At 42.3% G+C, this 14,743-nt stretch overlaps 1 protein-coding gene across 2 annotated transcripts in view; it reads left to right on the forward strand.

Annotated features, from left to right (window-relative positions):
* Positions 1–10,661, forward strand: part of rab2a (RAB2A, member RAS oncogene family) — a 28,325-nt gene extending 17,664 nt beyond the window's left edge. The window contains exons 6-9 of one of the 2 annotated variants that reach the window (XR_013845035.1): positions 1,188–1,299; positions 6,335–6,403; positions 9,476–10,329; positions 10,374–10,661. Coding sequence is in view for 1 of the 2 variants with exons in the window: in XM_080034441.1 (XP_079890567.1) it covers positions 1,188–1,299; positions 6,335–6,403; positions 9,476–9,571 (277 nt within the window). In the remaining variant the exon portion in view is untranslated. Of the gene's footprint in view, positions 1–1,187; positions 1,300–6,334; positions 6,404–9,475 lie in introns of both variants that reach the window. The other variant, XM_080034441.1, reaches the window with a different exon arrangement.
* The last annotated feature ends 4,082 nt before the right edge of the window (positions 10,662–14,743 follow it).

The raw sequence follows: 14,743 nt of genomic DNA on the forward strand, positions 1-14,743 counted from the left end.
TCATCCAAAGATCAATTGAGGGGGTGACCCTCATTTACAATGATGTCGAGTAAAAATACAATACACAAACAAACACAATACAAATATACAACAAGCTGACAAAGAGACCAGCACAATTAAAACATTCAGATCAAATGAGTGAAGCAGAACATAGCCTAATTAAAACAGTTAAGAGTGGAGTGAGGCTGATTCAAAATAATATGTTATATAGGTAGTGATGGTTACATTCTGATTTATATAAGACTGGACTATTTAAAGTGTATAGCCGCCATTTTAAAACAATGTTTTGGTGAACTTACACTGTGGCCTGTGGTCAAAGTTAAAACATTTAAACTGTTCCACACTCATTGAAGTTAAATACAGTATTTGGTCAGATTTCAATAAGGAACTAAGATGTACTGTGACTGACTAACACAAGCCTGCATAGGTCAGTCATAATAAATGGTCTTACTGTGTACCCGAGGTAACATAACCGAGCATTGAGTAATATAAGGTTATTCTACCATGGTATAAACACAGACTCTGGTGTCATTTGAATAAGGAAGTTCATTTCCTGCTAAAAACCTCAACTGGTTATTGACAACACAGATTACTCATGCAAAAAGAACAGAACATAAGGTGTGTCTAACTAAAAGTGCTGTTTGTTTACCTTGTTTAAAAAAAGAAAGCCAGGAAGTTAGCGTTCACTTTATATGGAAGTGTTAGCCAACTAGCAGCAGAGGGCAACACTCAGTCCAATCTATCTGTTTTATCTGCTGTTATCAGTCATCATGATCCCTGTTTAATTTAAAAAAAAATAATAATACTATATTTTAATAACAATGATTTTTTAAAAACATCAATATCTCAGAATTTCAGTGATCCTGCTTCTTTTACAGATCGTTAAAATATCAGCGTTCCAGCTGCACATCTGTTCATGAGGGTCACTCTGTCTTTCTACCTCTGACAGGCCAGTTTTTACTGATGGATAACACCTTATGGCTTCGCATTAACGCGTGTGTGTGTGTGTGTGTGTGTGTGTGTGTGTGTGTGTGTGTGTGTGTGTGTGTGTGTGTGTGTGTGTGTGTGTGTGTGTGTGTGTGTGTGTGTGTGTGTGTGTGTGTGTGTGTGTGTGTGTGTGTGTGTGTGTGTGTGTGTGTGTGTGTGTGTGTGTGTGTGTGTGTGTGTGTGTGTGTGTTTCTTTCTAGTGACCTGGAGTCAAGGAGAGAGGTGAAGAAAGAGGAAGGTGAAGCATTTGCCAGAGAACACGGCCTCATATTCATGGAGACCTCTGCCAAGACTGCCTCTAATGTAGAGGAGGTAATGATGCACACACACAGTTATATACATAGATGAACAATGCACATCATTTCTTAAGTATTAATGCAACAATAATAAGAAAAAGAGAAAAAGCACCCATCACACCACAGTGAAACACATGTTGTACCACACACAGGGTTTTATTGGGATTGTATTGATTTAAATACTAATACTGCTTGATACCAATACTTTTCAATACTATGTGGTTTTATGAGGTTGCATGTGTTGCCCACTTCACTGCCCTCCCTCTTACAATGAATCAAGGCTAAATAAGTACCATCAGATGTACTGTCTGTCTGTCTGTACTGGAGTGTGTTCGTATTTCATTACTGGTCGGTCAGGAACTGGGACCAGTTTGAAGCGGTTCTTGATACCCATTCCCTACACACAAAAATGTTTTGGAATGTGCACTGATCTAAGATAATACATTCCTGTTTGAAGGATCAGGACCATTGTAACTAACAGCACCCTCATAGGAAGAGAGCAAACCAGCCCCCTGATGACATGCATAAACAAATCTTCAAGTTAGAATCTTGACCATGTTCACGGAACCTTTTTTTATATACTGTTACTAATCAGTATTTTCTGGAATAGCCATCCAGTGTGATTCCATTCAGTTATGACTTCTCTTTTCAGTACTCTGTTTGAAGGGCACAGTTCCCACAGTGGATTGACAGGAACATGAATTGGAGATGGGGAAACTCCTCCTCATGTGTCGCCCAAAATTCACTAATATCCTCAATGGGAGCTACAGCCACACACACCTTTCTCATTACCAACGCTGAACACACTATGCAAAACTGAACAGATTTGTGATGACTGATTTGAAGTCAAATACACCTTTGTCAGCTTTCACCATCCTATCCATTGTAGTTAAATGTTCTATCTTGTTTATGTGTGAAGTATGGACTGGCACACTGGCCACCGTGTGCGTGTGTGCGTGTGTGCGCGTGTGCGCGCGCGTGTGTGTGTGTGTGTGTGTGTGTGTGTGTGTGTGTGTGTGTGTGTGTGTGTGTGTGTGTGTGTGTGTGTGTGTGTGTGTGTGTGTGTGTGTGTGTGTGTGTGTGTGTGTGTGTGTGTGTGTGTGTGTGTGTGTGTGTGTGTGTGTGTGTGTGTGTGTGTGTGTGTGTGTGTGACCGTGTGTGTGTGTGACCGTGTGTGTGTGTGACCGTGTGTGTGTGTGACCATGCTTGGACCTCTCCAGCCTCACATTAGCCTCATGAAGCAGCCTTAGCGGTTAGCACAGCGGCCGCTCCGCTCCTTAGCACACAGTGACACACCCCTAGTGTTGTTGAGTGTGTAATGGATGCACAGCGCTATCCTTGGGGACCCCTTTCTCACTTATCCAATCACATAAATAATCCCATCCTACACAGCACAGCATGCCAAGCCAGGGGCACCACGGAGACTGTGTGTGTGTGTTTGTTTACATTGATTTTCTTCCCCCTACCCTCTCTTTCCTGGCCTATATCATGCAAAAACACACACATACACACCACTGTCAAGTAGCTCTCTGGGGTTAAGATGAAGGGGGAGGTGTGTGTGTGTGTGTGTGGTATGATTAATTTGTCTCATTAGTGTCCTCTGAATCCTCCTGATACCGCTGCTCTCCTCCCTTCCCTTCATCCCTCCTCTTCCCTGGGCGTCCATCATTTGCTCTTTACCTCTCCGCCCCTCCCCCTCTCCCCCTCCTACACTCTCCATCCATACCTCCCTCTTCCTCCTCTTCTCCATCCTCTCTCTCTCTCTCTCTCTCTCTCTCTCTAGCAGTATATAACAAGCAGTTATAGTTCATACATATTCATAACCTCCACCCTGCCTCCCGCTCAGCGACACCCGCCAGCCAACCAGTGCACTGGCTTTGTCGTCAGGGTCTGTGGGTGGACACCGGGTGGATGGGAAGGTCCTTAGAGAGAGAGAGAGTGTGAGTGTGAGAGAGAGAGAGAGAGAGAGAGATTCCTGGAAGCATCTTCTTGTCGTTTCATTTTCCCATCCTTCTCTCCTTACATGCTTCCTTCCTCGAGGTCCTTTTCCTCAACCTTAGTTTGTTTTGAAGAGATAATTCAGATATTCTCCACAATCGTAGCCTGGAAATCCAGGCCTGCCACTAGGCGCTGGCAAATTAAATTTACTGCGCCTGTTGGTCTGGACACTCTCCATTGAAGCTCATTAAATATGTCAAGACATCCTGACTGAGCTACTTATCAAATCGTTCTATCTGATATGGGCGGGCCAGAGCCCTTTGTATGGTGCTCTGGGGCGGACGTAACCGGATGACGACAGTGCGCCGCCGAAGCCGTGATAGTAAACAGAGATGGCTGTGGATATGTTGTTTGAGTTTGAGACGGCTTTGGCCTCAACACTTAACCATTTGGAAGACGGCACTCAAACCTTTCATTAGCAAGTAAGAGGAATGTTCTGTTTAGCCGACCGACCACGCCAAAAGTTTAATTTAACAGTTAACCCCGCTGTTCGCTAAACGAACGGGGCTTTATGTCACCTTGTTTATTGCTCTGATTGGACGTAGTGCTATCCAACTGCATGCAGTGGCATTTGAAATGCACGCGTAGGTGCTGCCTCTTGAGTTGGGAAGGTCTATTGATCCTGGCCAGACCCTCTATTGTTCTAGATATGGGTCTGGATTTCCAGGCTACCACAATCGCTGACTCCACCTTAATGTATTGTCTCTCCGCCCCTTCTCCTCATGTTAGTTTGTTCCTATGTTTTTATGTCTTTCTCTGGTCTGTAAGATCTACAAAATCTGAACTTAATATTTCTGAAAAAATTCAAAATGTAGAGAGGTGTGTGGAGGAACAAGGGGAAACACTCGGTATGTTTTTGACATTAGAGAAAGTCTATTGACGTCTAAAATGTACAGAGCTGTAAAGTAATTCATATCACTGCTCAACATGGCACCAGTTAGCCGCTCGCAAACCGTTAGCCGCTCGCTGGCATGATAAGTTAAAGTGTCCATATAAGGGTTCATATCGCCACCATAGCAGAGTCTGACATACCTCGGTCAATAAGTCGATTCCCCTGCTCTGCTTCTATACTGGGACAAGGAAAGTAGCCCAACCAAATGAGCTAGTCGAGCTATGCCCAAACTTCAACGTAAGTATGCATGTAAAGAGTGATGTGTTGAAGCGAAGAGGACAGGAGGGAACAGGACAGAGTGCACTAGCAGTGAGCACCCTTGGGCTCCTCAGTCTATTTCAGACTGAGTGTCACATACAGGTTCAGGACATATTTTCAGATCTTTTAACTCCTCCTCTAAAGGAACACTACTTTTCTTTTTGGCTTGACAGAGTTTTGTGTGGAGGCAGTAGGCAACTGTTTCATTGTGCCTTCATAGACGCGCGTGTGTGTGTGTGCGTGCGCGCGCGCGTGTGTGTGTGTGCGTGTGTGTACGTGTGTGTGTGTGCGCGTGTGTGTGTGTGTGTGCGCTCGCCAATCTTATTGTTGTAGCAATATGTTGAAATAGAAGCAGCAAATTCTGGTCTGATGGGTTTCTGTGTCTCTAAACAAGGTCTTTAATCACATCACCTAAACTCGCTTAAAGCTTTTAAAGGCCTTAGGTAGTGTTGAGCACTTGAGATCCTCACAAAACACTATTTTTTCAGAACATCTTCCCTCCTTGAATGGTTTTCCGTTGACACAAAATAAACCAATGCGGTGTCACTGATGGAGAGAAGATCAGTTTTTATTTGATTAGAAGGATCCAGAAAATGAGACTTTGCAAAAAATAAAAAATGGACACATCTACAAACCGCTACACAACAAGTGAGAGCCTGATTTATGAGTAAAAGTAATTTTAGTTATAGGCTTGTCAGAATCAAAAGTACATGTAGCTTACAATGCATGTATTTAAAAAAAGATGTACATGAATACATTCAATAATAAAGAGAATGCTCACTATTGGCACGAGAAGTCCTTTATTGTTTGGGGCGTAAGCAGCACTCATTTAATTTATTTCCGAGATAGATTGATATCAGTCCCATGTGACGGCACTGGGGAAGCCAGCCAGCCAAGTTGTGGTTGAAGATGAATGTTCTGGAACTATTTGTCAATGAACAATAATTTATGCATTCACCCAGAGGGCAGCTATAGCACACACCGTCTGTGGCTCCCAAAGAAGTATTTATTCCAACACACAAAACCACACGGCTTGGCAATCCTACCTTTTTTTTTGTCTGTGTGCAGATTGAACGAGAAACAACATGTTTAGATTGTGAGTTTAAGATTAGCCTGCTAGGCCTCGGAGGCTAGGTTTCTCCACCTGCTTCCAGTTTGTTATGCTAAGCTAGGCTAACCACATCCTGTCTATTTTAGGATGTCTACCACCATAGATGTTGAACAATTCCTTTAGCTTTGCTGGTGGCATGCTGTTAGCATTTTTCCAGTTTATATTATTTTAAGCTCATTTACTTTCAAGCTAATTTACTCAACCTAACTTTACTATCTATTCTATAGAAATGAACCATGCTCATTGTTGTTTTTGTCGTAGCTACATTATCATTTTGTGGCCTTGAAGTGCTGGTGGAAAGCCTCGACATCCCTTACTAGAGCGATGCTTGTCAAAGGGCTAACACATTCACGCTGGGTTATTGTTTTGTCCCCGGGGTGTGTGTATTTCCATTGACACAACTGGTGACTGCAGCTCTGTTTGCCCGCCAACTCTTATAAATGTGGAATGTCTGAGCTCCTCCACCAGCTGCGACACACCTAGGCGGAATATTTCACCAATTAGTTCACACTTTCAGCCATCATTTTGACAATAAACAGTTCACTGTTATAGGCTGCAATTTTCCAGCGAGATGGCTTTCATAACTCTGCCGTGCCTAGGTTTTTGCAGTTCAGCCAAGTGCTTGCCTGTGTCCCTCTCCGACATTGCAACCTTGCGTTGAATCTGTTTTGCATACCTAATGATGTGTAGCTTTTTTCTGTAAAAACATTTTCATAAGAGCTGAGCAGGCATTCACAGGAGTCACCATGCAAATCTGAATTCTGTCTGTCTCTCTTCCTGTCTGTCTCTCAGGCATTCATCAACACAGCCAAGGAGATCTATGAGAAGATCCAGGAGGGAGTGTTTGATATCAACAATGAGGTGAGACACGCTGTTGGTTACCTATCTTCATTCCTCTTCTCCCCATCTTCACCTCTCTTCCACTCTTTTGTTATCCTCTTCGCAGTGTGTGTGTGGTTTGCCACGCTCCCTCTCTCCTCAAAAAGAGGAGGAAAAAAGCCCTCTTCCTTTGACTCCAGCCAAGCAAAACTCCCTGAGTTCCTCCTCTCCACTGCTCTATTTTCCTCTCCCTCTCTCTTTCTACCTCTCTCTCTCTTTCTGTCTCTCTCTCCCTCTACCTCTCCCTCTCTCTCTCTTGGCATTGTGCCAGCTCATAAATTCCTCACATCCCACAAGGTCTCAGTCATTCGTCAAGAAAACAAACCCTGAGCCAGCCGGTCGCACTTTGCGCTGTCTGTCTGTCTGTCTGTCTGTCTGTCTGTCTGTCTGTCTGTCTGTCTGTCTGTCTGTCTGTCTGTCTGTCTGTCTGTCTGTCTGTCTGTCTGTCTGTCTCTCTCTCTCTCTCTCTCTCAGTCAGTCAGTTTTCCAGCCAGTCAACCAGATACTTATCTATCCAGTGGAACAGTCATCCAGGCAGGAGAGTCAGCAAGTATGCACATGTCAGCAAAGTGTTGCTCATAGTCTCATTCTACTTCTTCATTCAAAATGCTCATTTGGAAGAAGCAGTTTGACGTGTGAAAAGGATCTGCGTCAACATTGGCTTTTTTCTGGTCTGTTTTTACAAAGATTAGTTTCTACATGTGAAAGCCTTAACAATAGGAATGCTACCTGTTTGACCAGGCACACTGTGTTTCCTGTGCTGCTGCAATGACATCATAATAATGATAGTTATATTATTTAAAAAGTGTTTTTCTTTAAATACAATTGGCTGTCTGACCAGGCCCCAACACTACGCTGCCCCGGACAGAAGTTACGCACCATAGCTTTATGTTTGCTTTGCACTCATCCAGACGGTTATCCCCCTTTTTAGAAAAGGCTTATTTAGTGGTGGAGATGTGACGTAAATGGCATCACATTACACACAGACTTTGTCTTGGTGCGGGCCAAAAAGCTTGGGTCTGCACCATGGACCTATCTGCACACACACATGGACCATGTGCGCACCGACAAAAAACATGTGTGAACACGTTAGTGAATGGCAGTAGCGCCAAATGTGGGATATAAACAAGACCGTGTGTGCGTTTTTTTCCTTCTGCCTTGTGTTCCAGTCTGCTTTGGAGTGGAGCTGGTCTTTAGCCAAGCAGCCAGCCGGCAAAGGACAAACGTTAGTCAGCCAGCGCTGGAGGAGTGCTTTTGTTATTAGTAACAGTAAGACGGAGTAAAGGCAGGGCCAAACCACATCAGCTGAGCCAGGGGGAGGGAGAGAGGGAAGCCCCACCAGAAATGTTGGCAGCCTCTATGAGAAAACACTCACACACACTCATGGCCTTAGCTCAATAAATGTGATTTAAAGGCATACAGAGTTTCCCAGAGGCAACTGCTACTGAGAAGTAGGAGGGGGGAGTTACGCTGAGAGAGAGAGAGATAAATATATACAGAGGGAGAGAGTGAGAGTGTGCTGCTACGGCCACACAGACAGAGCCAGGGAAAACACACAGAGAGGAAGGGAGCACTACAGCACACACACACACACACACACACACACACACACACACACACACACACACACACACACACACACACACACACACACACACACACACACACACACACACACACACACACACACACACACACAGACATGAAAGAGCTGATTCCCTCTCCCATCCACCTGCCTGCCTCCCCCCATCTCTCTCTTTTCTTTTTAGATGTGCTTTTTGTGTGTTTCTTTCACGCGGTGTCCTTGAGTTTCCTTTTTTTGCCTTTTGTGCGAGGCAGTAGCACCTGTCGCTTCCTTCTGTGATGTGATCTAATAGGAGTCCCTGAATGCACCGTGCAATGTTAATCTCACCATGAAAGCAATGACACATTCACTGTGCACTGTTTTTTTTTGTTCATGTTAGTAAGTGATTATACTCCACTCTTGAGGTGACAGTTCCATTGAGTTTGTTTTATTTTTGACAACATCAAATCAAACAAAATGACATGAAAAAATAACAGTGTGTAGTAATGTGCCGTATTCATTACTTCTACCTAAATCATAATCTGTCAATGTTGGACCCTTTTTTTTAAACCTCCACTTGTTCACCTCCCATTTGATCAGAGGGCCTAACTATATCTATCAACATTCCCGTTAAGAGCGCCTAGGCAGTGTATTAAAACTAGCCAAGGAGGTTAGCTTCCTACAATGATTATTATTATATTAATTTAATACATTTCTCTTATCACACTGCGTCAAAATTGAGTATATAGAACTAAGCTGCAATGTTAATTTCGCAATGACAGCTTTGTGGTCTTTCTCCACTGTTAACATTCTCCAACAGTACAATCAGACCCAGGCTATACCCAAACCTAGCCCACAGACACCTCACACTGGCTCCATCAGTCACCAATCACCCATGCCTTGCCTTCTGCAGGTTCCTAGCACTCATTCTCCCATAGCTAACGAGGCTAGCTAGTTGCCAAGTTTATTCAAGAGGCATATTTGTACCATGGACACAACCCCATCCTTTTTGTGGAGCAGTTTGATCCTACGTCCGAGGACTCTTATGTAAAAGTGTAAGGCGCAACACAGCTAATGTGATAGCTCCATCTATTTTAAAATCCCCAGCATCACACCTCAAACATCAGCACAGTCAAGACAGTGTGCTGTCTGACCAGCCTTTCAAACACACTACGCTGCCCCCCAGATATCCTGTGTGCTAATGAGTTGGTTGCTGGTTTGAATCAACCCATATTTATGTAGTGATATTAACCACCATGTCGCACAAAATGAACTGGAATAATACAAATCTAAAAGAGGTCCTTAACAGTGGTCTCACATCTCCTGTTGAGAACGGAACGGCAATCTATTTGCATCAGTCTATTAGTTGTCTATCACTTGTTCTATTTTGTTAATGTCAATTCACTGGAACCTTGTATCAGAGACTTGAGCCATTTCATAATTGAGATGATCTTATGACATATCCATGATCTTTGTTTTTTTCCACACAGGCTAACGGTATTAAGATTGGACCCCAGCATCCTACCACCAACTCCACACTGTCTGGTAGCCAGGGAGGCCAACAGGCCGGAGGGGGCTGCTGCTGAAGGCCCAACACACACACACACACACATACACACATACACACATGCACACACACACACACACACCACCACCTTCTCAACCTCCTTCAACTCTGACCCCTTCCCCTCCTCGCCCTCTCCGACCCCCCCTTGCCTTTCTACAGAACTGTCCAGGCTCACTAATAGTTTGTTAACCTCGCTCTCTCTCTTTACCGCTCCTGTTTTTCTCTTAATGTCTGTCAGCCATGTTTTTCCCTAAAATCTCTTGACCATACCCAGTGGGCCTGTGTCCCCATTAATCCACCTGATTTCCCACAGCCTTGAGAGGACACAGTCAGCTTCACCTGCAGATTAAGCCACCAAATGTTCTAGGTTTGCATTTTTTTTTTATTAGATAAACTATTTTTATTTTTATTTTATTTTTTCAAAAAAAACACAGCCGTGCTGGAGTGTGAAGCAGCAGTTTAATGTACACGTCATTGGGACATAACTCAGAATGATACATAATAATCAAACTATTTCGGCCAAACGGTGAGTTGACTTTGTCCAGACAGGATTGTGGGTAAAAGATTAGACTCTTAAAACTGACAGAATGGAATAAACCATGCGCTGTGTTGTGTCTATACTCACACATCTGTACATGTTTTTAAAAGACAAATGACGCAGCACAGTTGATAGCGCGAAGACATGTGTGTACATGTTGAGCCTGGTTTTCATACAGTGCCTGTGTGTGTGTGTGTGTGTGTGTGTGTGTGTGTGTGTGTGTGTGTGTGTGTGTGTGTGTGTGTCTGTGTGTGTGTGTGTGTGTGTGTGTGTGTGTGTACAGGGATGATAAAGGTATTCCAGTATGTCACTTTGTAAGGTGTCGGAAGGCATTCTCAAGCCACTCTTGTATTTTCTCTCCATAAAAAAACAAAACAAAAGTGCAAATTATGTTTCCCTGTTTCTCATCATGCTATTTTGTCCTTTCTCTGTGTCCTATTGTGTCCTTTTTGTTGACTTGCAGATACATTGTATTTAATGAACACTACAAACTGGTTGTGGCTTATAAAAATAAAAAATAAGTGTTTTAAATTGTCTGGGAGTGGGGGAGAATAAAAGACCAAACTGTTGAGTTGTGAAAAAAGTTGATTCCTTTTTGGAACGTCGGGGGAGGGGGAGAGATGGAAAAGTTAAGGAAAGGCGAAGGGATGTTGGGAGCAGTGGCCGCCATTATGAAGTTAGGACGTGAAGAAAGAGGAAAGTAGATTGGAAATGGAAACTTCCTCTTTCTTTGTCTGTTTACTATATTTATCGGGCAGATTTCTGTGTATATATTGCAATTATTAGTTGTGTTTTTTAGCTCTCTGTAGCTTCTTTGGGCTGTTAAAAGGTGAGGCTTAGATATTATTTCTTTAACCAGGGACTAGGAGAAAAACACCGTTATTGGACCTTCAAGTAGCCTTTTTTTTTTTACCATTTTTAACGATACTCATTTAAACCCAAAAGGTACCGAACCGGCCCGGTTAACGTAAGGGTCGGGGTGGTGTGCCCTTTTCCCTTTTAAATGAAATGTATCGATGATATATCAGGCTTTTTAACAGGACCGTGTAGAGGCATTGACAGTCCCTAGTGGAGAGCACAGACTTCAGCTGAAAATGTCAAAGGCGTTTTTAGACTCCCACCATGAATTGGCTGGCAGATATAAAAATGTATACTGTTTTAGATCATCAACTGCTGCAATGATTTTATTTGTGTTGCTTTTTTGGATGTCCCAGATGTAATAGGCACCATTTTACTGTTGTGATCATATTTTACTACTTCAGTTGCTTATTGTCCATCCCATCTTCTCCCCCCTCGCCCCCCCCCCCCCCCTTTCCCTATTGTTCTGGGACTGTGTGTGGTAACGTTAGCTCCATTTTTTTTTCAAATGCCAAATTATTGTCTTTACCTGTGTTTTGTCGAGAGAGGAAAAAAAAAGAATCAACTCAAGCCCTGTGTAATCTGTCCTGAGATCAGCTGTCTGCCTTAACTCCGCCCTCATGAGAGATTTGGACAGCTGCTATCAAAACAAAAAAACAATCCCAACTCAACCTTTCCTTTATCTGCAGATTAGCGTTTGTACCACTATAGCTAGCTAGTTGACGACACATTATAACACATTGCATACGGTAGATAGTCATAGAAACGGGGCCTAAATTTGAATTTTTTTGTTCAAAATCGGGGCATTTGAAATCAATCCAATCCCACACAATAACGCTTATTTTTCCTCTCCCATCCCCTCCATGTGCAAACACACACACACCCAGCCTGCATACATACAGTATATGCATGCATACGTTGATGATGCATACATATCTTATCTGTTTATCTATCCTAGCTGTTGTTTTGCTCTCTCCAGGCTAACTGTATAACTGAGGGGGGGGGGGGGGGGTTCCATTGGTTTCACAGCAGTGTCAGTGAATCTGTTTTCCTCTGCAGTGTGTTCAATTATTTTTCTTTTCTCTTTTTTTTATTCCTATATATATATATATAAATATATATTCAGATAGTTATTAATCTTATTCTGACGATGATTCTTCTTCTTTGTAAAGCGAAATGTAGTGTGTATGTGTGTGTGTGCGCGTGTGTGTGGACCCAGAGGGTGGAGGATCAAGTCAAACCCGACGCATCTCTCTATCTATGGATTGATTGATCTATCTTATCTTATCTATGTGGCCCTCCTCTCTCACTCCTCCTCCTGCCTCCCCTCCCTCCCTCCCTCCCTCCCTCTCAACGTTATTTGCTGTGTTTGTTCTCTTTGGAAAAAATAAAACTTAAAAAAAAGAAAAAATGAAAATGCTATCACAATAAACTATAATAAAAACATTCTAAACTCTAAAGACATGTCATTCTGATGTATGTGGAGGAAAAATACAGTGTTGGGAAGAAAAAAAACAACTGCATTTGTATTGTTTGCCACCAGACTTTTGAGTATATGAACACATAGATCATAATTGGTCCACAACTGCTTTACTCTGATCTGATTTCTCCATTCAAATGGGTGGGGAGGGGTCTGCTCTTGGATTCGTGCCATTCGACCTTCAGCAGTCATGGAGATAGTATTCCCATGGTGAAGGTCAGAGAGAGCCTGCTGCTCAATGAATGAAACATTTTTTAAACTCATATGTAGTCAGGAAAGGTTTGCCTGTCCAGCGTGTATGTGGAGGAGCTTTTAAGCAATTGCCTATACATTTGAAGGAACACACCACATTTTTGAGACATTGTATTAAAACTGGGAGGTCACACTATAAGCATATTACCTGCTAACATGATAGCATGAGGCCAATTAACTTTAAAGGGTGATTTGTGAGTGAAATGCTAATATTAGCATGCTAACATGATGATTTCTATCAGGTCATGTTCAGCATGTTTAAGTGTTTTAGGTTTGCGTTGCTAATTTTTATTTTGTTTCAATAAAGTTTTGGAGTAGAGTCTAGCTGCAGCCCCGGAGAACAATACTGAGGCGGGGCGGGAGTACTGTGGCGGGAGTACTGTGTTCAACTGCCCATAATTATCTGCTATCCATTCATCAGTTTTTTAAACAACTATTTACATAATGCGCATTCAAATTATTTATATTTATACTATACTCGTAATATTTAATAAATGTACAAAGCCTTACAACAACAACAACATCTTGCATATTTTTAAAGGATGACAAGTGGAGCTATAGGACAACTTCTTATGCTCACAGTTCCACAAGTTGTTCACATTTCTGATTGGTTGTTATTTTGGATCGTATTAATGTTCCAGGGTTCAATTAGATCATATATCAGGGTGGGGGAACTAGTCCACAGGCCCGGAGAGACATGTTTAGTTTTCTAACTTCTTAGTAGGAGGTGGTGGACTATTTAACGACACAGTGATATATAGTGGATTTATTGTCCTTCTGCATCAAGAGATGAATCAATCAGGCAGCACAAGTTAACACATCATGTTGTTTACCTCACAACTGTGTTTTATCCACAAAACCAAATACGACTTTGATAATAAAACGTCCCATTTGGTGCCATATAAATCTGGGAACTTTGAGCCTGGGAACATTGGGATGACCCTGTTTTGTTCTTTATTTTTTGTTTCTAACACAAATGTTGCCGCTTTTGGCAGTATGGTAGCCCCACCCACAATGAGGATGACATTTGTGGTTTTATTTGAAATGCCTGGACAACTGTTGGAGGGATTGGCATGATATTTGATACATATGTTAATGTCCCACCACATGCAGGAGGAACTACAACTATATATAGAACTATATTATAACTTTTTCATCTCACACCCTCATCCGCTCAACAGTATACAGCAGATTGTATTATAGTGGCTGGGTGTCAAGACTAAACATCCATCATATCGTTAGCCTCATAGCATAATTGCCTAAATCATATTTACTTTACTCTACTTTTACTCTACATCTACTATATTCTACATCTACTCTAACCTACTCTATAACCCTTAAAATATGACTTAGGCAATGTACTATTAGGCTAATGAAAAGTAGATGTAGAGTAGAGTAGAATAGAGTAGATGTAGAGTAGAGAATTAAAGGTAGAGTCAGCGATTCTGGAGGAAGCTTGTTGTCAAAATCACTTTTTTTTTAAACTAGTGAATATCTCCTCACGATCCGCTACCTGTCCATACTGTGGGCGTGTTGCTATAGCTATGATGAGCCCCTTTGATTACAAACCCTTTGTTTGCATTCCTTTAGGCTGTGTTATAACAACTGATTTTGACAACAAGTGTTCTCCAGAATCGCTCACTCCACCTTTAATATGAGGTTAAACACACAAACAGGAGAATTAGATGCTTCAACTTCCGCAAAACAAAGTGTACATTCAAATTTCAAAATAAAAGTTTTCTACCTTGAAAACTTACCCTTCAGAGGCCTCAGCAAACACAGCATATCACACACTGTAATGTCAGGCTGTATTATGCAGTATACACATGAGGAAAGAGAATGGGTTACCTGTCTGTGAATAGCTTTACAGGCAGATAAAGCTATTGATAACGCAGTCTAGACTCTTCAAATCTGGCCTTTTTCAACTTGGTAATCACGCTCCCTTAATGTAACGTTGACTATGATAGAAGCAGACACCATGTTGAAGTGATGGATTACCTAACTCCAGCACGTTTTTTTTTCAAGTCTCTGCATGTTGATTTTCAAAACACTGTGAAATGAAG

This window comes from Ammodytes marinus, assembly GCF_949987685.1.
Source record: "Ammodytes marinus genome assembly, chromosome: 9".
NCBI classification, from domain to species: Eukaryota; Metazoa; Chordata; class Actinopteri; order Uranoscopiformes; family Ammodytidae; genus Ammodytes; species Ammodytes marinus.